This window comes from Fukomys damarensis, unplaced genomic scaffold (genome assembly GCF_012274545.1).
Source record: "Fukomys damarensis isolate Sample0158 unplaced genomic scaffold, DMR_v1.0_HiC HiC_scaffold_21, whole genome shotgun sequence".
NCBI lineage: Eukaryota > Metazoa > Chordata > Mammalia > Rodentia > Bathyergidae > Fukomys > Fukomys damarensis.
The window spans coordinates 2,886,820-2,909,739 of record NW_022900933.1 but is presented as its reverse complement, the minus strand read 5'-3'; the positions used below and the strand labels follow the sequence as shown (position 1 = coordinate 2,909,739).

Below are 22,920 nucleotides of genomic sequence, written 5' to 3'. Positions count from 1 at the left end.
TTAACTGAAACCGAATAGTTTATCTGGTGTGAAAAACTATACTAGTACACAGGATCCTAATGAGATAATTAATAAGGTGAAATAGGAAGTAAAGGGCTAAAGGTGTTGGGAAAGTGGGAAGGGTGGGGAAAGGTAATAGGGAGAGGAAAAAAATATGAGAAATTGGAAAAAATGGAATAAAGTGTAAATGGGGAGGGGAGGAGGGGTGAAGGGAGGGCAGAGACAAGGGGAAAAAAAATGAGAAGGCCTATCATGTAAAGGTACAGGATTCCAATAATGAATTAACTGTGTTGTATACGTAGATTGTACCAATAAACTCAATAAAAAAAAAAAAAAAAGAAAGAATAAATTGAACCATGCTTGAAGTACATGACAGGAATTAGCAACTGATTCCTTTTAGGGATTATAGGATTAGGTAAATAAAAATATCTTTTACTGCAATTTCATATTATATATTTTATTATGCTGTGCTTGAATACTACTGATTTAGCATTAGTTACCTCATTTATATCTGATGATTATTTTGCAAATGAAAAAGTTGAGGGCAGAATATTATTGGGACAGTGTGCTAGTTGTTTGCTGAACCCTTCTGTTAAACAGCTTTGTGATACCATAACAAAACATCTGAGATAATAAACTTATAAAGAGGGGAGGCTTATGTTGTCTCCTGGTTTCTGAGCTTTCAGTCCATGGTCTCGGCCCCACTGCTTTGAGCCTGTGGTGAGGCAGAACATTATGGTGGGAGAGTGTGGCAGAGGAAGCTGCTCGTCTCATGGCAGCAAGGAGGCAAAGAGGGGAAGCCAGGGTCCCGATATTCCTTGAAAGAGTGCACTCCCTCTGGTGTGGAAAACTCAGAGTGTCAATAAGGATCTAAATGTATAATTGATATTCTGTAATAGGAAGAAAAGGTCTAAAGGAGTAGGGGGAGTGGGAGGAGTAGGGGAAAGGTAAGAAGGGAAAAGAAAAAAATGAGAAAATGGATACAATGTCTTTATAAATAAAGAATGGTGGAGGGGGTAAAGGGAGGGCAGGGCAATGGGAAAAATCAAAAATCAAGACCTGTCATGTACAGGTACAAGATCCCAATGATGAACATAACTCTACTGTATATCTAAATTGTACCAATAAACTTAATAGGAAAACAACAAAAAAATAAAAAATAAAGATTATAAAATGTTTGACAGCGTGTCTTTAATGAACACTTACTTATATGACTGTATTTACAAAAAGAGGTTAAAAAATCTGGAAGGGCTACAGTGAAAGATTAATGAAGGTCCTTTCTGGAGAGTTACACTACTGGGTATTTTCACCCTTATTTTCTGATGCTTTAACTGAGTAGGTACTATGTGAGCAATTTTTAAAATAGTAAATGAAGAAAAAGAAATCCAGCCTCTAATTTTTCACACATTTCTCTTTTATGTTGGAGGCCCTAGAGAAGCAGTTGTAGAAGAGAGGCCCTGTTGTTCCTACACTTGGAGAAATCTCCACCACCAGAAGAGCCCAATGGAAAAAACTGAGACCTTGAAGAACCGCTAACTAGGGCAGTATCCAAGTAAAACAGCTTTAAAGACGTGTTTATAGAAGGTAAAGGTATCCTTTAAAATATATTCATTTCAAAACTACTACTATGACCTTTTCTTGATGACCAAAAGCAAATAAATCTTATTCATAACATCATGGTATGTATTTTTTTTACCACCTCTGCCTACTATAAAAATCTGCTGGCCTCAAGCTGTCTCTAGTTCCCCCCACTTACCTCCAAGTATTTGGATTCACATCCTCAAATGCATCACCTCTCTTTAGTCTCTCAGTCCATCAGCCTTTTTGTAAGGATCTGGGCTTCATTTCATCTATAGTAATCAGTTGATCTGAATAATACACAACAGCTTCATGTGGTTATTTAAATTTTAATGCGTGAATAGTTTTAATTCCTAAGTGGATTTAAGCACACTACTGAGAGATCTTGCTGGGTGTGCCCAGAATACATATCTTCCCTTCTTCCACAGTAGCAGAACCCCCAACTTACCTGGGACACGCGGTCGCCCCTATAAAGTCCTTTTCTAGCCGTTATGCAGCTGGTGTGACCTGTAACTAAGTTCTGACCCATGTGACCTAAGTGAAGGGCTGTGAGCAGCACCGGGATGCACTGTGACAGAGCGATGTGCCTGTCCCCTTTCTGTCTACTTGGAAACACTGATGTGGTGGCCAGAAGTAAGAGTCATGTGCCCAGAAACACGGAGCAGTGAGACAGGAAGAAAGCAGGAACCTAGCTTGCTTTTTGCTACATCTACTTTACATAAGACATACATTCCCACCCAGTTTAAGATCCTATTATTTTCAGGGCTTCTGTCCCTCATGCCTGAAACTAATCCTAACTGGTACATTTTCATTCATTCTACAAACATTTCCTGATCCCTTACTCTGTGCCAAGAACTGTCCTGGCTCCAGGCATGCTTCTGGACCGCTCCTCTCTCCCATGTGGAGGCCACCTTCCAGCTCCACAACCTCACAGATCCTCACACAGTGCAATGCACCAGCTAGGGTCATGCCCTGATCACCTGTCACCAAGGAGCCCTCCCTGTTTATCCTTTGGCCTAAACTGACCTTGTACAACTAAGGTTTCAAAAGAAATCACAACTGCTTTTTAAAAGAAATAAAATTATTTCAGTCAACTTTCCTGTTATCTTAGTCCTTCCAAAGAAAAAGCAAGCAAACACATTAACAAAACTCTGACCCAGAATGACAGCTCTCAAAATGCCTTGTAGTGGTACCCATACCCACTGTGCCTCCATTTCCTTATCCACAATGGGAACACGGACAGGGCTACAGCGAGAGCCAGGGAGATAATGTCTATATTCAGTTGACAATAAATATTAACGGCTTTGAAAACATACTTTTTAATTCAGTAATTTCACTTCTGGAATTCTGTCCTAAGAAAATAATCCTAACTATACAGGGAAAATTATGTAAAATAAAACAAAACAAAAAACAATAGCTGTTCATCTAGTGTTGTTTATAATAAGCAGAAACTGGAGATTTAGTGGCCTTTCCCTGCCACATCCATTTTTATCCAATAGTGGGTGAAAGCCTAGAATATCTGGCCCAAGCTGAGATCTATAAACTCCAGGCTGGCAGGAAACAGGCAGATAGGGTTGGAGAGAATCAGAGGAGAAAGGGAGAAGTTATGTCCAAATTCCTGGCAAGACAGACACGAGAAGGAATAGTTCAAAATGTCAAGTATGTCAGGGTAGAGCAGAGCAAGACAGCCAAAATGACTCTTGACCTCTGAGATCAGGCCCTGACAGGGAACATTCCAGAATGTGGATCCTGGAGAGATGCCCTGAGAATGGGTGGAAAAAGAAGACAGAAGCCGCCGCAGACCATCTCAGTGCTGTCAGTGGGTGGGCCAGTGGACACGAGGTCCTCCTAGAAACAAAGCATATTTCCATCCAGAGAGGAATGGCTAAATAAGTTACTAAACACCTCAAAATGTTACATAACCATTCCACAATATTGATTAGAAAGACTATAGTTATCTGAGAAAATCTTTGACTAACTTTAAGCACATATGTTCATGTACATAAGTATATACTTTATGTGCTTATATGTCTACAAATATACAATATGTATATGCACAGTACATATAATGTAGTATTTATATATTCATATATATATTTATATATAGATATGATGGCAACTATGGCATATTCATAAAAATTATTCACACCAAAATGCTAATGACTTTTTAATTAGGAAGTTAAAGTAATGATGGTTTGTTTTTCCTATTTGTTAAGTTGTAATTAATGTTTAGGTTTTAGGTTGTTTTATATTTAAAATCTTCAGTGGGGGGGCAAAAAGAAAATTAGGCACATTTATCTGTTTCACAGTACCAGTCTTCCAGAAATCTGCTTAAGAATGAAATCTAGGGCCGAGGATTTGGCTCAGTGGTTCCGCCACCTGCCTCGCAAGCACAAGGACCTGAGTTCAATCTCTGGTACCAAAACAAAACAAAAAGAATGAAATCTAGAATTAAAAGGATCATACTACAGCAATATTTGTGTACCCATATTTATAGCAGCACAGTTTGTAATAAGTAAAACTTGGAAATAGCACAAGTGTCCATCAACTGGAGACTGGATAAAGATGTGTGTTTTTTATAAAACGGTGTACTGCTCGGCCATAAAGTATGAGAAACTAGAGACATTTACAGCTAAATGGATGCATAGAGGCCATACGCACGTGAAATAAAAATAAGACACACATGTGTAAATACTGGAGTTTCTCTGGTGTGAGAAACTGAAAGTGTAAATAAGGATCCAAATGTATAATTGATAATGTGAAACAGGAAGAAAAGGTCCAAAGGCGAAGGGAAGAAGGGGGCATAGGGAAAAGGAAAGACGGGAAAGGAATAAATATGAGAAAAGGGGAAAACGGAAACAAAGTCTTTGCCAATAGGGAGAGGTGGAGGGGTTGAAGGGAGGGAAGGGAAATGGGGGAAAAGTAAGAACCAAGATATATCATGTAAAGGTACAAATTCCCAACGATGAATTTCATCACACTGCATACCTAAAATGTACCAATAAACTTAATGAATTAAAAAAAATGAAACCTATGTGCCTTGGGCAATAAGCCATGTTTTTAGCCTCCTAAATCCTTTCCTCTAAATAGCAATTGATAAGATGCTGGAGAAACATTACCCCTCCCTTAGACTAGTTTTGTCTCCTTGGAAAGAATTTCACCTCTTTCCTGACTTGGAATATCCTGTAAAGGACAACACTCGAACTCACTTACAGGATGCACTGTTACGGTCAGCAGTTCTCTAGGCCATTCCCAAAGGTCTGGCTCCCCCGGTATAACTAACTGCTACATTACTGGAAAGGCAAAGAAAGTGTAAAGGTAGAAAAGTACAAATAGCCTCTTTCTACAAAGGTGTATACATTTTAAAAGAAAATCTCATAGGAAAAAGATGCTCTTGAAGATTCCCTGTTCAAGGCCAAAGGCTTAATCATGTTGCCTAAGATTTGACAAGTAAATTTTAGATACTAAAACCAAAATCATACTATGATCATTTTGATGTTTTCCATGGTCAGTTTCCCTAAGTATTTACTTATATTACTTTCACAAGGGTGACTGAAAACTGCAGGGATGTTTTTGTAACTCATTACACTGAAAGACACATTGCCACTAACACCCTGGAGACACTCCCCTCGCTTTGAATACACTTAGCCATCATTCTTGTCACTTTCTAAAGCCGTTCTGGGAGTCACTGTATGTTACAAGGTGTGATCAAAACTATGGTAAATGCTGCTGCCACGTGTCAGCCAGTGAAAAAGAAGGCTCATCCAAACATCACTGTGTGTCTTCATCCACCTTATTTCACCACCTTGTAACTTCTGGCTCTGCCCCAAAGGCAAAATGACCAGGAAAGGTAAACATTTTGAATGGGTTCTGGACATCAAGGCAGGCGTAACACCACAACTAAACACGCTCATGAAAGAGGACTTCCAGAACTGCTTCAGAAAGTAGCAGGAATGATGTGTTCAAAGGCAGGGACAGTATCCTGAAGGAGATTAATGGTAAAGTGTCTTTTACCGTAAAATTTTTTTTAATTTAAACACACACCATATTTTTCAATCACGCCTGTATTTAAGATGTGTTTTATACTTTGGTAACACCAAAATAATCATCTATTATAGTTAAGTATAAATGTAAAATATTCATTGACTACTTCGGCAATAATGGTTCCAAAGCAGGTGCTATTTACCTGGGCAATGGTCCTCAAATTAAAACAGTTCTCTGAATCAGCTCTGGGCTCCATGCTGTTAGTCCTTATGTTTAACAGATAGCTTGTTATAGCTCCCAAAGAACCCCACTGTGGACCAAGGAATAAATAGCCATCTCAAAAGCATAATTAGATGCTGCACTTATATTATAGTCAGAGATACAATGATCAGGTAAATAAGTTAAGTCTGAAACCAAACAAAATTATTTCATGAGACAAAAGGAACTTTTACACTACCTTGCAGACAATACACACTTGTGTAAAGAGGGTTCGTTTTTTCTAACACTAGAAGAAAGATGTGTATGTGAATTACAAAAGATCTGTAGAAAGAAGTAAAAAATCATTGTGCTAACCCTACACACCCTCCTTCAACACTGAAGGAGTTCAGTGTTTTTTTTAACATCATCTTTTACATCAGATTTTAAAACCAGGACACAGAAAGCCTATGTGTGCTGTCCAGAGTGGTCCAGGGTGAGGATTTGGGGAAAGGACATGACTGGTTCTTCTGCATCATTCTACAGGGCCTTAGAATTCTACCCGTACAGAAAATAAATGGGTCAGTAGTGTTGTGGTTCTGCCAGAGCAGTGTGACCCTCCATGACCTCTCCCCAGCAGAGTTGGGAGAACCTATCTAAAGGTGGTGACAATTCAGCCATAAAGAATGAGAAACAAGCCGGGCGTGGTGGCGCACACCTGTAATCCCAGCACTCGGGAGGCTGAGGCAGGAGAATCGCTGTGAGTTTGAGACCAGCCTGGGCTACACAGTGAGTTCCAGATCAGTCTCAACTACATAGTGAGACCCTGTCTCAAAAAAGCAAAAAAAAAATGAGAAACAGACATTTATAGCTCAAGTTTCTCTGGTATGAAAAACTAAAAGTGTAAATAAGGTTCAAATGTATAATTGATAGTGTGAAATAGGAAGAAAATGGCTAAAGGGGAAGTGGGAAGGGGAGGGGAAAGGAAATAATGGAAAAGGGGGAAAAAAAGAAAAATGTGAAAAAAGGAAAAAATAGAAACAAAGTCTTTGGAAATCAGGAAGGGTGAAGAGGGTGAAGGCAGGGCAGGGGTATGGGGAGAAATAAGAACCAAGACCTGTCATGTAAAGGTACGAGATCCCATTGATAAATAACTGTATTGTTTGCTTTAAATGCACCAGTATATTTAAGAGGGGGAAAAAAGTGATGGTGACTGAGCAAAATCAGATGGATTTGAGAAAAATGGGGAGGGACCCCCCAGACCCCCCCCCCGCCCCATGCAGCTTTATCCTGAGGACAGTTCTCAGTTTTAGAGCCATATGGCTTTACCTGCAGCTGAAATTCCAATACAAGCAAGTCTTTCTGGGCAGATGAGCCAAGAAATGTTGCCCCTATGGAGTGCAGTGAGTGGGAGAAATTCCAGAGGGGAAAGAACCGGAGAAGTTGTTCCCCGATCCTGTGTGTGAACCTTAGGCTCCAGCTCTGCCTACATCGGAGCCGAGGAACACAAGAAACAGACCCACACCAGTGTGGCAAAGGCTCTAAGTTTCCTAAGATGCGAGCCACCAGCAGAAGGCTCGGGCTGGCCCCTACGCCATGTGGGTGCAGGACAGACCCACAAGAGTATGTAAGCCACTGCCACCAGAAGGTAGGCAGAACTTAGGGAGCCACAGCCCAACTGCACTGCCTTCTAAGACAACACGTGAATATGCTCCTAAAGATTATAAAAGGACTCAAACCAATCCAATGTAGCACTTACAGTGCTCAGGATAGCACAATTTCTTAATGAGTAAATGGAAATTTTAAATGTGATTGATTCTCAAGGGGAAAAAATCAACAAGTGCCATCCTAAAATGTCTCTGAGACTGAAATTACCAGACTTCAAAGGAGCTATTATAACTATGCCCCACAAGATGAAAGAAAATACATTTCAAATAAGGAGAAATTCTCAATAGAGAAATATAAACTGTTTAAAAAGTCATTTGGAAACTTTAGAATTGAAAAATATAATAAATAAAAAATACTCAACTGGATAGGCTTGAAGGTAGAATGGAGATAACAAAAAAGGATTAAATGAAGGTGAAGATGGATCAACTGAAATTATACAAACTGCAGAACACAAAGAAATTTTAAAAAGACAAACTCTCCAAACCATTAAAACAGCGTCAAAAGATAACTTCTACAAAACAATTACTAGAGCTAACAAGCAAATTCACTCAAGTACTGGGCTCAAAGTTAATATACAAATATAAATTGTGCTTTCACATAAACACAGGAAAATGAAATCAGAATACATAGGAATAAATTATCAAAATATGATTAAGTCCTCCACATCAAAAAACATTATTAAAGAAAATTGAAGATGACCTAAATAAGTGGGTAAATATAGTATATTAAGGATTTAAGACACATTATTGTTACAGAGCAATATCCCTACAGTGAGGTCTACTCCATAGGACACCAGTAAAAATTTTAACAGGCTGGGTTTTCTCTCCTGGTAGAAACTTACAACCTAATTCTAAAATTTATATGGAAATATAAAAGGTCTAGAATAATTAAAGGTATTATAAAGAATAAGGAAAAGGAGAAAGCGAAGAATCAATTTGGAGGAAATAATTTCAATACTTAAAGATACAGAAATAAAGACGGTCAGGTATCAGTGAAAAAATAGATGTGGATAAAAATAACAGGATGCAGAAATAGACACCTATATAAAAAGTAAGTGGACTTTTCTGACAAAGATGGCAATGTAGAAGGGAAAGTAGTCATTTCAACAAACAGTGCTACCCCACTGGCTGTATGGATAAATTGGACCTCTACCTTTACTTATCTCACATTAGACACAAGAATTAACTCAAAACAGATGATTGACATATATGCAAACCAAAAGCCGTAACACTTCTATAGGAGGGAATCTTTGCAACGTTGTACTGGACAAAGGTTTCCTAGATAGGACACCAAAATCACAAATAACAAAAGAAAAAAATGAAAATTGAGACAGGAACAAAATTTAAAATGTTCTTCATAATGCATCATTGAGAAAGTAAAATGCAAACCACAGACAGGGAAAAATATTCATAATGTATCAGAGGACTTTTACAGAAAATCTATAAAAAACTCCTACAATTTAATCAGAAGCCAAACAACTCAATATTTTAAATGGACAAAGTATCTTCCTAGACACTTCAATTAAGAAGATACACAGATGGCCAATAAGGACATGGAAAAAATGCTCAATGTCATTAGTCATCGAGGAAATACCACTACTCATTCATTAGACTGGCGCAAGTCAGAGGCTAAGCATACTGGGTTCTGAGGATGCAGAGCAACTAAAACTCATACACTGCTGGTAGTATTGTAAAGTCAGGTACAATAATAAGTTTGGAACATTTTTGCAGTTTCTAAAAAAGTTTTCCAATCCTAATTACCCAAGAGAAACAAAGACAATTGGCCACAAAAAGACCTGCATGTGAACGTTCACTGTAGTTTTATTTGGAATAGCCCTAAACTGGAAATAACCCAAATAATCCACAATAAGCAAACAGAAAAACTGTATATCCAGAAAGGGATTACAATTCAACAATAAAAATAAATTATTGAAACATGAAACATGGATAGATCTAAACAATATTATGAACAGAAAAATTCAGGCAAAAGAGTACACAGTTCAATTTCATTTATATAGAATACTAGGAAATATAGTGACAGAAAGCATCTCTTTAGTTGTCTGGTGAACAGTGTAGAGGAGATGGATTATAAAGGGTTTCAAAGAAACTAATGAGAATAATGGAAGTATTTTTATATTGTGTTGGTTACATAAATTCAAAACATGTCAAACCTGTTCAAATTCTAGTCTTCAAATATGTGCATTTCATCGTACTCAGACTTTACCTCACTGAAGTACAAAAACAGGGAGGGGCCAAAGGATTCGATTTATTGGTAAAAGCAATGGGTGGTCCTCTGTTTTGTTTCCAGCCACAAAGTGGACAAAGAAAACCTGCTATCAAACAGTGTGAAACCTTTAGAAATGATGGATAAACTATAATAAACATCCTCTTAAGTATATACCTGGTGCTACCCTTGAAAGCAGGGGAATAGGTTGCTGGTCCCATAAGCCATGGGCCTTGGTCCTGACAGTCAGGCCTCACAAGGTAGGATTTGGGACTGAGGCTTTCCTATATAATGAAAGGTGGAGGGGGTCCAGGATGAAAATGAAGGAGACTGCCTTAGGAAAATTCTCCTCTGAAAACAGAACCGCAGCCTACCCTCACGGATTTAGAATTTGAATTTATCCCTGCAGTCAGGGTACCCCTAAGCAGATAAATTAATTTAAAAAGTAGTCCAGCCTGGAAATATCTCTGAGGCAGTTAGAGGAAAAAGAATACAGCGGCCAGGGATTTAGCTCACTGATTCCGCTGCCTGCCTCACAAGGGCAAGGCCCCCAGTTCAATCCCAAAGAAAAGAATACAAAATTTCTCGTAAGAAACCTGACTGAAAGTGAGTTCACAATACAAAATACATAAAAAAAATTAATATATGTGTAACATTTGGGTAACACTTTGTGGCTATAAGAATTTTGCTAAGCAGGACAAATTTAATTCACCTATGCAATCTGGTGCCTTTTTCCGCATCAAAAAAATGCTTAGGACCACTTTTAAAAGTGGCAATATCTGCAAAACACGTTCATGAAAGATTAAATTTATAAAATAATACATATAAATTGAAGCTTTATTCTAAAGAAAAAGTGCAAACTATAGTTCTATGTTTATATAATAGAGTATGGAAATACATACACCAAACTCACTGAAGAATAGGATTTGGGAAGATTAAGGAAAAGTTTTTTTTTGAGGGGGGTTAACTTGTGCAGTATCTGGGTGTGTTTTTTCTGACAATAAGCATCTGTAATTTTTAAAAACAAAGAAAATACCTCAAAGAAGCCTTTTGTTTATAATAGCAGCTATTTTGTCATTGAAAATAATGAACAAAAACCCCATTTTTCCAAATGCAGCAACGGCTAACAACAGGGAAGTCAAGCAATGGACTAGGATAAAAACAGGGTTCCTTGAAAATCCTGTTTTTCACGCTTTTATTTTAGCATTGTTGCCTACAATGTAATTGCTCATAAGGTGATTTTCAGAAAGTGTCCATTTCCAAGAATAATGCTCACTGAGAACAATGTGGAAATGATTCAAGAACTGACTGCAGGTCACAGCTGCCTTGCACAATAAACTTTATAACCATGCCTCAGAGATTGAATCTCAGCATTACAAATGTTGAGATCATCCTGTCCTATTCCCTAGGCTGAGACTTAATCAGGTAATCAAAGAAATTCTAGTCAGAGAGAAACTACTAGTTTCATATAAAAATATATGAAGAGTAAAACTAGCAACACTACAACATTTGGAAGAGTTATCTGAAATGTCTTACCAAAAAAAAGTTTTGCTGAGATGCGTGGCCTATTAATAAGCCATTAGGAAATTTGCTGCATCCCAAAAATGAAAAAAAGTCTTGCTAGAGATGAGGTATATAAAGTATTGGGAAAAAGCACACTTTCAAGACAGACTAAAGAAACAGATAAAGGATTTTTGCTGCATTAAAATTTAGCACCCGATATCTAGTTTTGTTTTTTGGCTTTTTTATTTTGGTACTGGGGATCAAACTCGGGCCCTTGCACTTGCCAGACAGGTGGCAGAATCAGTGAGCCAAATCTCTGGCTAGTATTTGAAAAATTAGCTGGATATATGTCACAAACATTTGGATTATTTGGATTTCGATGATTTTATAATTTCCCTTTAATAAAATTTATTATCCCAGTGGCCAAATTTTGGGAAGTATCAAGCATCAAAAAGAACAAAGACATATGTTACTGTACAATACCAAATAAATACCCAGGACTGCATCATGACATCAAAAAAAGCAGAAAAATAAGGAAAGCTTTTTTTAGAATGTCAGTGAAAAAAATAAAAGGAGCAATACCTAGAAAAGTATCATTCTGTATCCCCAAAGCAGTAATTGACTCAAACAAGGGTCAACAATGTAAATTAAAGTCATTAAGTGGAATTTGAGGGATAGTACATCTAAAGACACTAAAAAATCTCCCACAAATACAAGCCATTTGCAAAAAGAAAACATAAACATACTTTTAAACTATAGGCATATGTGTATGTGTTCACCAGCTCAATCAAAGGATTACTCTTTAATTCAGTAACAGTGGGGCAACCTGCTATATCTCTCCACATGACACAAAAGCACACAACATCCCTAGTGAAATCTTGCCAGCAACGTTAACCTGAATCCAATCAAGCCTCACACTGCTTACAGGAAATGAAGGGGCTAAAAAAATGTTAAAACACAATATAAGGAAAGAACCAAAGCCAGAGAGAGTGGTCCCTTTCTATAGGGCAACTTTCCAGATTAAAAAAAAAGCCCAGTGCCATTTTCTTGAAAGTGGGAAGAACATTCTATACTACAAAGACTAGAAACCTACAACCTAACGATCTGCAGTGACTAGCACTGACTGAATACCAGTTGCAGGTAGGGGAAGACGGGAAGCTATTTAATAATGCTTCATACTACTGCGCAAAGTTGTACTCATCTGTCACCACAGCTATCCAGGAGGCCAAGGCAAAATTATTAAGTTTGAGGCCAGCCTGGGCAACTAGGGAGACCTATCTCAAAATTTTTTAAGAGCTGGACTATAGCTCAATGGTAGAATGCTTGCCTAGTGTGTGAGAGGCCCTGGATTCAATCAATAATGCTTCAACAAAAATTTCGTGTTACTGGAAAAAGTGAATGTAAGTATTTGGTCTTACGAATTACTAATTTTCTTAGGTGTGATCAGAATATTGTGGTATTTCAGAATCTTCCTGCTCTTACAAAATGCATGCTTAAGCTTTGAGAAATAAAATGTTATACCTGAAATTTAAAATAATTTAAAAGTGTATGGTAGGGAGAAGGGAAGACTGCATCTACCTTTGACCTATGAAATTATATGGTTTATCAGAATATACACAGTTAAAGCAAATAAGGCAAAATGTTAATAACTTGAATCTAGACAGTGGCTATGCAAGTATTTATTGTACCATCATTTCAACTAATCCATATTTTTAAATGTTTTATAAGAAACTGGAGATTCTTCTTAGGCCTTCCTTAAAAGACATCTATAAAGTCTACCATAATTTTAATATAACTTACCATTCCAAATAAGTGGCTTGCTTTGCCGGTCTGGCTTATTCACTATCCATTCCAAGAACACTAAAACTTGGTCTTAGTAATTGCAAATAACATCCTAATGCTGGATCTAATATAAATCTCACAAATAACACCAATAATAGCACAAATTGTAAACATCTGGTTTTATACCCAAATAATAAACTTAACAGCAGTAAAACAAATTGTTTATTACAGCATACAATGTGTTATATTAAATTTACACAATGATACATATATAAAAACACATACTGCTTATATCATACAGTAATTTAACAGGAATATCAAAACAACTACTCATGCACAAAACATGCATATGTTGATATAAAAACAGCAATTTTACACAATATTGTTTACCAAAAAAATTTTTTTAAAAGCCCTTCCAGATAAGGTCAGTGGTCCAATCTGGACTGGACTGTACTATTATTCAGGCCAATGCTCAGGTTGCACAGTGCTCAGTTAGCAATTCTGGGCTTGGCATCATGGCCAAAAGTTATTTCATGTAGAGAGAATTTCTCTGTACCAGAGTAGCAAAATTTTATCCCAAAGGCAAGTTCTCCAAGGAACAAATTATTGTATTTGCTACAAATTAGGGAAGGACAGAAAGGCACCAAACTGCTGGAAAAATGGCCCAAGAAAAGGTTATACTCTAAACCAGCGCCTAGGCATCCAGCGTGGCAAAAGGTTTTGTGAATCCTTTGAAGATAATACCAGTGCCTCTACCCAGATTCTATCTCTGGATTTAGGATCTGGTCTACAAGTTATGAGTCCAGTAAACAGAACAGTTCTGAGAAGAAAGCAGATTTGAGGAAGATACGAGAAATGTAAACTACAGCATACAAAGGCATAGAAAACAATGACTGCCTCTCGTACCTATTTCACACAACTGTACGTAATGCCCCTCAACCGGAAAGCCCTTGCAGACACTGCCCTGAAGAACCAAGAACAGATGTCATGTCCTAAAAGTTCCGTCCACCTGACCTTGAAACAATGTCTCATTCCATTAAAACTTAAAAGATCAAAACCTGTACCCTACCAGATGCTCCGAAAATGTGAAATAAAAATCAGCTGACAGCACAAAATTCATTCACTAACACCACCACAATCTCAATATTTACTCCTAACTAGCAAAACCACCTTTACCTTCCATTAAAGGCACTAGTGTCTATCCATAGAAACATAATTTACCTTGGTTTTACCTTAACAGCATTTCGTTAAAGAGTTACACAAAAACTGACTTTTTCCCGAAACTAAGGCGAAAGACACTTGGCGCACCAAAGATACTCATACCGTCGTCATCAGTTTCAAAGAGCCAGACCGAAAGCGGAGGATTTTCTTCTTGAGGGTATGAGAAGCCTTAATTTTAACAAAGGTTTTTGTAGGGTTCGGAGTCGCAACCGTCTGAATTGGGAGAGTCTGGACAAACTGGGACCAAATCAAGGCCCCACTCTCTTCCGAATCGCTGGTCGTGGTGCTCTCGCCCACGAACTCACCCTCGCTCACACTGGACTCACTGTCACCGAAGCAGTTAGTGGTGTAGTTGCTTTGTTCGTCCTCACTGGTGTCCACCACCGTGGAGTGGAAAAGGGACTCACACTCAGCCGAGTACTCAGAGTCACTGGCTACGTAGGCATAGGGACTGGCATAGGGCAGAGGCACAGGTACAGGGTACACACCCCCGTGCTCCCGGCGAGCCCTACGGGTCCTCAGGGCCTCTTCGTACGAGATCTCGGCTGAGGACTTCCAGCGCCGCCGGTAATCGGTTCGTTTGTGCTTAGGTTTGGCCACCACCGCCTCCCGTCCATGGCCGTGCGCCTTATTTCCGGCCCTATGGCCACTGGTGCCCAAGGGCCTGCTGGGAAGCCCCTCGGCCCCGCCCCCACCCCTGCGGCCCTTGCCAGAGGCTCTCTTGAGCTTTTTATTTGTATCCAAGTCTTCCGGAAAACGACACTTCTTGCCAGCCACCCGGGTTTTCTCCCGGACCGAGGGCAAGCCACTCTCCAGCCCCTGAAGGGCCTGGCCACGGTGCCTCAGAGTGGAGCTTCTGGAGCCGCCCGCGTTCCTGTGGCCGCGGTGAAGCCTGACGCCCGGCTGCTGGGCCGGGATGAACTGTGCTTTGACCAGGGGCCCTTCCTCCAGGCTTTGAGAAGAGGAGCCCTCGCTTTTGAAGTCCACGGCCGGCCCCTCCTCCACCGCGAAGGCCACAGGCAGCAGCAGGGGAGGCGGGGGAGCTGGGGTGGGCTGCAGACTGCTCTTCTGAGCCATCCTTTTCAGGGGCTGCACAGCTCTGTGCTCTTTCGGGGACCCGGGGGCCCGGCCTGGGCTCTCTCTCGGAGAGGCGGCTGTCTGCTCACTTTCCTTAAGGGGCTCTACCGGCCCTGCGGCAGCAGGACCCCGAGCCTGTTCCTGGGAGGCTGCCTTGGCATTTTTGGGCAGATGCTTGCTTGGCAGCTCCAAGGCGGCCCCTGCTAAGCAGCCCTCGGGAACTAGCAGCCTCTTGCCTTCCAGTTCTGCTTTTAATTCCTTTGCCCGCTGCTTCAGCGGGGAGAAGGTCCCGCTGTCCAGGGAGGGCATTCCGCCAGAGGGCAAACACACCAGCCTGGAATTCTTCAGGTTCATGCTGCTGACCTGGGAGCCGGCAGCCCTGACACACACGCTCCCATTCCTCAGAAGCCCTTTCGTGGGGTCCGCGTTCACACTGGTCCTGGGTTTGTTGGTCCGTACGGGATGCGGTTTTTTCTGGACCAGGTTCAAGATGTAGCCATCCATTCTCTTACTGGATGAAGGTTGGGAGGCTGGCCACAGACTGCCCGGGGATGGTAAGGAATCGTCTGTCTTGGTGGCGCCGAGTTCTGATCCCACACAAATGTCACTGGCATGATTCTCAAGCCGTTCCTCTTCCCTCAGAGGGGAGCCCGCCAGACAAAGGAGAAACATTGGGCTCTGCACAGCCACAGCATGCAGTGGACTGGGATAACGGTAGACATCATTCCCATTTTTAGACACCAGATCACACTGGTACTTGGGATTCACATCTGCAATGACATCAAGGGAATTAAATTGTAGCGTCCAAGGGAAAAAGCAGATTGCCCCTGAGGCCTGTTCTTCACAGCAGCCTTTTTCATATACCAACCATCCTATGAGATCCGTAAAACATGCAGAGGTACACTTTGAAGAAATGAGTTAACAGCAGCAGTTTGACTCGTTGGCCAAGTTTTATTAAAATAAATGCATGGTTAGAGAATGCCAAAAGGAAAACAAGTCATCCTCTACTCTCCCCTCTACATTCTATTCCTAGTTTCCTTCCAAAATACTTTGGATAAATTACACATTCTGTGAGCTTCACTTTTGATCCTGATTCCTAAGGACACATTCAAATATAACTTGTCAATTAAAGCTCATTAGAGAAACATTAAATTTTAGTAAGACTAATAAAGTTTAAATAATTGATTACACTAAAAAAATTTTAATATGAAGAATTCTTAAATTTTTAGTAGTATTATTAATGGATAAATTTAACATGTCACAAAAATGTAAATGCCAGAATAAGATGAAGCTTTCTTAAATGATTTTGATCTTTCATCTTAGTGATATTGTAAATATCCATTCCTCTTAATGACTTTAACACAGGAAATAAAAATTGAGTTCATCACTGATTTATCCTCCAAAACTGTTTATTCATTGAAAAATTGAGAACCCTCTCTGTGCCAGGTTTTATGTTAACTGTTTAAGGGAAAGCTGTCTGAACTTCAGTAACTGTCAGCCTTGGGCAAAAATACTCTGGACCCAAAGAAGATGATTTTTAAAGAGAAAACTAATAAAATGAAAATGCCACATCTCCACCTGTACAACCAACAAACAGCTTGTTCTAAGACAAGGAAACCTCTCTAACAATTTTTTTTTTCCTATCCCTACTCCTCAACCTCTTAAGTCCTGTCTTTACCTTACCTAAAGCCACTTTTATTTACACTTCACCATTCATTTATCCCCTTTCCTTATTTAGAGTTGAACAAAGCAGGCCAGATTCCAAGGCCTGGCTCAGCCCAGCCATCTCAATTATGCGAAGATGTGGCATTTGGGAGAACGAGGGTGTATCTTTAAAGAAAACCTGTACCAAAGTGCTTTTTAATGGGTTTATAAAATTTCCCTTTGAAACCAGATCTGCAGAGTACAGGGGTACAATTACCAATGAACTTGAGGCCCAGTCACTGGATAGCAAAGTTCTACTTCCCCCAAGGATCGCTGCCGACAACACACGCTGTACAGATACAGACACCAACCAGCAACCTCAGCTGCTCAGTGTTATGTTGGCTTTGCCTGGATCAAAACTTTCAGCCTCAGTGTCAGGGATTTAGCTCAGCAGTTCTGCCGCCTGCCTTGCAAGCACAAGGACCCGAGTTCCATCCCCAGTACCAAAAAAAAAAAAAAATTTTTTTCAGCCTTGTACCCAGGTGAAAATACAGGCAAACCTGGGATAGGCTGACTTGTGCCAGCACCTACAATACCTCTATTCTTATTTTCTCTGCTCTTCCAAGGAATCACACTACAACAGAACTAACAAGGAGCCCTGAGTTCCAGGAGTAACTGCCATTTAGCCGATGAGCTTCTAACAAAGGTTTGTAAGCCAAAATTCCTCCTCTATTAGATGAAACAGTTGAATACAATTTCTCAATTTCCTTGTGGTGAAAGAAAAACAAGGATCTTGCAGTTACACCTCAGGCATTTGAATCCTCTCCTCTACTACTTTCTAGCTACATAGCCCTAAATGATCTTACTTAGCTTCATTTTTTGGACATATAAAATAGAGCCAACTCCTGCACCCTACAGACCTACTGGGAAAACTCGAAGGAGATAAATGTCTAGAGTACCCAGTATGGAATGACACATAGTAGAGGTGCAGAAACTCTTCCACTAACAATAGCATTATTCTCCCTGGAGCTCATTGCTCAAAGTGGAGAATCATGACACAGGGACTAGAAGGATCCCATCATGTGAGTATTCTGGGAAATGTGGAAGGGCCACTGATGGACCTATTTAATTAATGGGCATTGCAGCCTTAAGCGGAAAATAATTCCAGAATAGTTTTCAAAAGAAAATCAAGACAGATGTTACTTAGGAGAGGGGCTTGTAGCTCAACAGTACAACGTGTTCTTAGTATGCTAATTAGTATAAGACCATATATTCAATCCCCAGCACCAAAACGAAAATGCAGACAAGTTAAACAGCAAGGCTCATAAACAGAGCTCAAGACTTGTAATTATTGGGATGGTATTTCTAAGGTTAAATTGTCTTGCTGCTATCAGAACATAAAGCCAAATGGTACCCAAGGACCCTAGTGTAATTCTTGATATTCACTTAGATCAAAGTGGGGGGTTCTAGATGTAACCACAGCACCAACTACAGCTCTGATGAACTTTATTTTCCATCAGAAAAAGGGGTTGAAACTGGGTGACTAAGGGCCCTTGCCCCATCCCAATTAACATTTCTGTCAATACTAAAAATTCTTACCTGCAGATTTGGGGCAACCATCTGAGATGGTCAAGGTTGCCTCCAGGGGGCTGCAAAAGCAGGTGCTAGAATGACAACTGGATAAGCACTCACTGAACACGGAGTTAGAGGAATTGGAGAGGGATCCTGAAGCCCCATCACTCAGTTCGTAAAACCCTACAAATAAAGACAGCGGGAATTAAGATCACATCAAAGAATAACACACATTCACGCTTGACAGGAAAACGGGTGAACTATCTGGGTAGGTGATTTTGTTTGGGAGCAAGCTATGTTTCACTGAATGTTAGAGTCCTGACTATACGGCTTTACTTCAAAAATATTTTATGAAAAGGCAAAGAGCAGCTAACTATGAGTAACTTCAGTTACTTTCACCTTTACACTGACCCTCCCTGCTTTAAGTTCTGTGTTAAGAAAGGAACTTAGACCTGAAAGAGCCTCGTCTTTATTATGAATATTTTGGAGGGAATAACTTTAAGAGAAAAACAAATCTAAGGATCCAAATGGTTTTTTTAAAAAAAAAAACACTTTTGAAGTGGTCTCAGGAAGTTGAAGTGTGACTAATTTTCTAGCCCAATTCGGCCTTTCTCAAGTTTCAAAGGAGGACTGCTCTTCAAGAAATCGCAATAGAAACTTGTGTTTTTTTTTTTTTTTAACTCAGGAGACTCCAGTCAGATCAATCTTATTATTAAAAATTTTGTTGTCTGACTTTATTTCATGCAAATGAAGAGGAAACTGCTTTTTAAAATTCTCTCTGCATTACAAACAAAGCTCTTCGCCATTTGCAGGTCTGGAGCCACGCTGGAGTACAGAATCTGGTCCACCTCACTCACCTGAGCTAGGCCGGCTATCCGTCTCCAGGTGCTCTTCAGATGTCTTTTCTACATCCAGTCTCAGGTCACTGATCTGCTTGTCAAGTTCTTGCAACTGATTCAACAAACCAGCATCTCTTCTCCTCAAACAATTCTGATTAAGAATAAACAGGGAGGGCCAGGGATTTAGCTCAGTGATTCTGCAGCATGCCTCACAAATGCAAGGTCCCGAGTTCAATGTCCCAGTACCCCCCCCAAAAAAGACCCAGGGACTGTGAGGACAGTCAATATTTTGGCCCTGGCCCCTCAAGGTCTACATGATTCAGGATTACAAGGAACCCAAGGAACCTTTCCTACAGGACCCTACATCTTCGGTAAGTCACTCAACCTCCTGAGCAGGGAGAGTGCTGAACACCAGAGGACAAATATACTGTGTGCCAAAGGAAGGTCACCACGAGGGAAAAGTCTCCACGCTTTCACTGAAAACAACACGGTCAAGCAAGGCCGTGACCCATCCTGACAGCTGATACTGACAGAGGAACTGAGAGGCTCTCTGCGTGGTTCCAAAATAATGCCTGAGGAGACTTAACTGATGTTAATAGATAGCAAGAGGTTCACATTGACTGACACAGGACTCACTTTAACTTGGCCTTAAACACCCAGCAGAAAAGAACAACCAACAGAGGTATAAAATAATGCCGTAATAATAAAGCTAGATATAACAAGGGTCTCCAGTCACTGACACCTTCTGACAGTTTCCAGCTCTACCAGTAGCTAACCAAGGTTATGGATCATTAGAAAAAACTATGGTAAAATCTCTAAAAGCTCAGCTAGAGTTTTATATTTCTTAGTAAAATCTGTTCTTCAAATTGTCTCTTATCTTACAGCTACAACTAGAGAGACTTCTAAGACCAGCAGGTTCAATCACTACTTCAATTTCTAAGTGTGACTTTCTCCCCAACCTGCCCTTTCATTCTACTGTGCTCACGCTAAGACTACGCATACTCTTAATTTCTTAAAAGTTTTGTTTACTCTTGCCTAGAGGCCGCCAAACTCCAAGTGGTCATACAAATGGAACCAATGACAAATGTGCTAGACTTCTTTTACTGGGATCCGTCAGATCGACCTTGTAAACAGCTCATAACTGCTAAACTATACTACTTCTATGTTGGATTCTGAGGCCCCCTGGACCTTCTCCTTATCCTCTTTGTGGGCTATATTCACAGCAATCCTACTGATCTTATAATTTGGCCCTTGCATTCTTAACTGTTTCTTTGGTTTGTCTCCTCCAGATTTAAAAGCTATGCAGCTACCAAGATGACAATGCCAGGCACCTATGGAAGGCCTTTAGATAAACCCTCTGTAGAGTAACTAACTGCTGATCACAACTATGACCCTCTTCAGCTGGAAGTAGCCAGAGCTGTCTTCGCCCTTTGCTCCCTCACAGCACTTAGGGGTACTTCTTCAGAGGGGGAAATATTGCAGATAGATAAGTTAATTAGATATCTTGTAGCAGTTAGACAGGGCCACCCCAAGGAGCCAACACAGCAAGGAGGCAACATGGAGGACAATCAAGACACACTCTCTGAAGGCCAGAATTGTAAAAGGAGAGAAAGTATTATACCTTTGTGCTTTCCCCTGGGGATAAATAGCACTGATTGATATTCTAAATAGGTTTCAATCACCTAGGTGGGGAACCAAGGTCTTAACCCAGCCTTTCCAGGAAATATCCCTGACCCCCACCCTTACTGAAAATCCTCCTATGCTTGCCATGTGACTTGCTCCCTCATTTGATATGACCTGGGTGATGGCACTTATAATCTTATTGATTGGTCATAGTCTTGCCCCACCTCATGCCCACCTTGTGATTTCCCACTGGGTCTTAGAGTTTAGTCCCACTTTGTACCCGCCTCCCACATGGCTTTGCTGTACAAAACATCTTTGAAAATTAGGGTGTGTGGGCAACCCACTTTCTGGTCCCCCTTCTGTCTGTCTTAGACAGAAGCTTTCTTTCCCTCATATTTTACCTACTCTAAGGAAAAAAACAGGGAAAGGAAAACTGAATGCACTCTAGTGGCAATCACCACAATGTCTGTTTTAAATATTCCAATTATCCATCTCAAAGATTCACTAACCCTTCCCGAACTAAAATTTTACTGCATAACCTGAAGTAAAGAAAAACTTCAAGGGGCTGGGGATTTAGCTCAGCAGTTCGATGCAAGGGCAAAGACCCGAGTTCAACCCCAGGTACCCCCCCCCAAAAAAAAAGGAAAGAAAAACCAAGAATTTTAAGATATGGCCTATTTTAGTTCTACTTTCTCACTTTTGATAGTTTCTTCATTAAAAAAACTTTTCAGTTTTAATTAATATTACAAATGTGACTTTTTATAGATCACAGCAAGAAAACGGCAGAGATGAAATCACCTGGTGCACAGCCAGCTTTAAAAAAATATGCTTCACAGTAGGCTTTCAAATTTGATGTCAGAGTAACAGATTTCCAACAGTACACTATCTTACTTAGGTGAGGTTTTCTGGCCAAATGTCTTGGCCTGCAGAGTTTTGTTTTCCTTTAGTTGCTTTGTGGGGTTTAATCAGTCTTAGGGCCTTTGAAAGTGAGAAACTAACGCTAATAGCTAGAGCCAAGCACTATGTGAGCTGGCAGAACCCAAAACCCTCCAGGGAAAGCCCATCGCGCTATGAAGATTTGAACTCAGCTCGAGTTTCCAAAGGTGATGGACTGCTGCTTGCGCTAAGTCACAGCGCCACCTAGTGCTGCCTACCGCTGCAAAGGCAAAAGAACTCAAGGCATCTGGTTCAAATCACTAACGCCAAGTCTACAAATGAAAATAGTGCCATAAACACCGACTGGACTGGAATTCTCCTGACCCAATGCTTTGCTCCCCTCAAAAGGACAAGAGGACTGCCTCACAATCTTAAGAGTCACAATCACAAAAAAGCTGCTACTGTACAAGACAGGGTAAGAAATGTGTATGTCCAGGCAAAACCAGAGAACTGGCTCAAATCCATGTCATTTACAAATCTGGTCCGTCCCAAAAAAACACAGTAAAAGCCAACATAGACCTATTGAACAAACCACATCTTACAAAACAGATGCATTTGAGTATCTACTCCTCCTTTGATTTAAAAAGCTGACATAAACCACATGCTTGTTTGCTAAAATCCTGAATTTCTTCACAAAAAGAATCAAACAAGAAAAAGCACTTTGATGCACAAAAATATTAATCATCTGGAAAGAAGTAACCCAAGAAAATACTTGACAACCACAGAGCATTTCCACTTTATTCTAAGGGGGCCATCATCGTATTGTGCGTCTAGTTTCAAGAGAGAATCACACAGTCAGATAAGGATTTTTCTGCTGTTCCCAAAACTACATTTTGAGGTCCCTGGAAGTAAAGCCGCCGCCAGTATTCCAAGGGGTGGGGGTGTCAAGCGCTGCTCTCGGTACATCAAGAGCTAGGGTCCTTCTGCTTCCCCGGTAAGGAAGTCTGCACCTAAGGGCCGAGTTGCGGGCAGAACCCCCGCGGGACCGGCGCTGCAGCAAGCAGGGCCTCTTCTCCGCGTCCTGGGCCCGGCAGAGCCCGCAGAACCTACGAGGTGGGCCCGCGGCCGCTCTTCA

The 22,920-nt window shown here is 40.5% G+C and overlaps 1 protein-coding gene across 1 annotated transcript in view; it reads right to left on the bottom strand.

Annotated features, from left to right (window-relative positions):
- Window positions 1-1,792: 1,792 nt before the first annotated feature.
- The window catches only part of Dact1 (dishevelled binding antagonist of beta catenin 1), a 37,004-nt gene continuing 15,876 nt past the window's right edge, over window positions 1,793-22,920 (bottom strand). The window contains exons 2-5 of the mRNA XM_033766911.1: window positions 19,305-19,437; window positions 18,475-18,630; window positions 14,257-16,001; window positions 1,793-1,868 (exon numbers count right to left, since the gene is read on the bottom strand). Coding sequence (XP_033622802.1) covers window positions 1,860-1,868; window positions 14,257-16,001; window positions 18,475-18,630; window positions 19,305-19,437 — 2,043 coding nt within the window. The 3' untranslated portion in view covers window positions 1,793-1,859. The remainder of the gene's footprint in view (window positions 1,869-14,256; window positions 16,002-18,474; window positions 18,631-19,304; window positions 19,438-22,920) is intronic.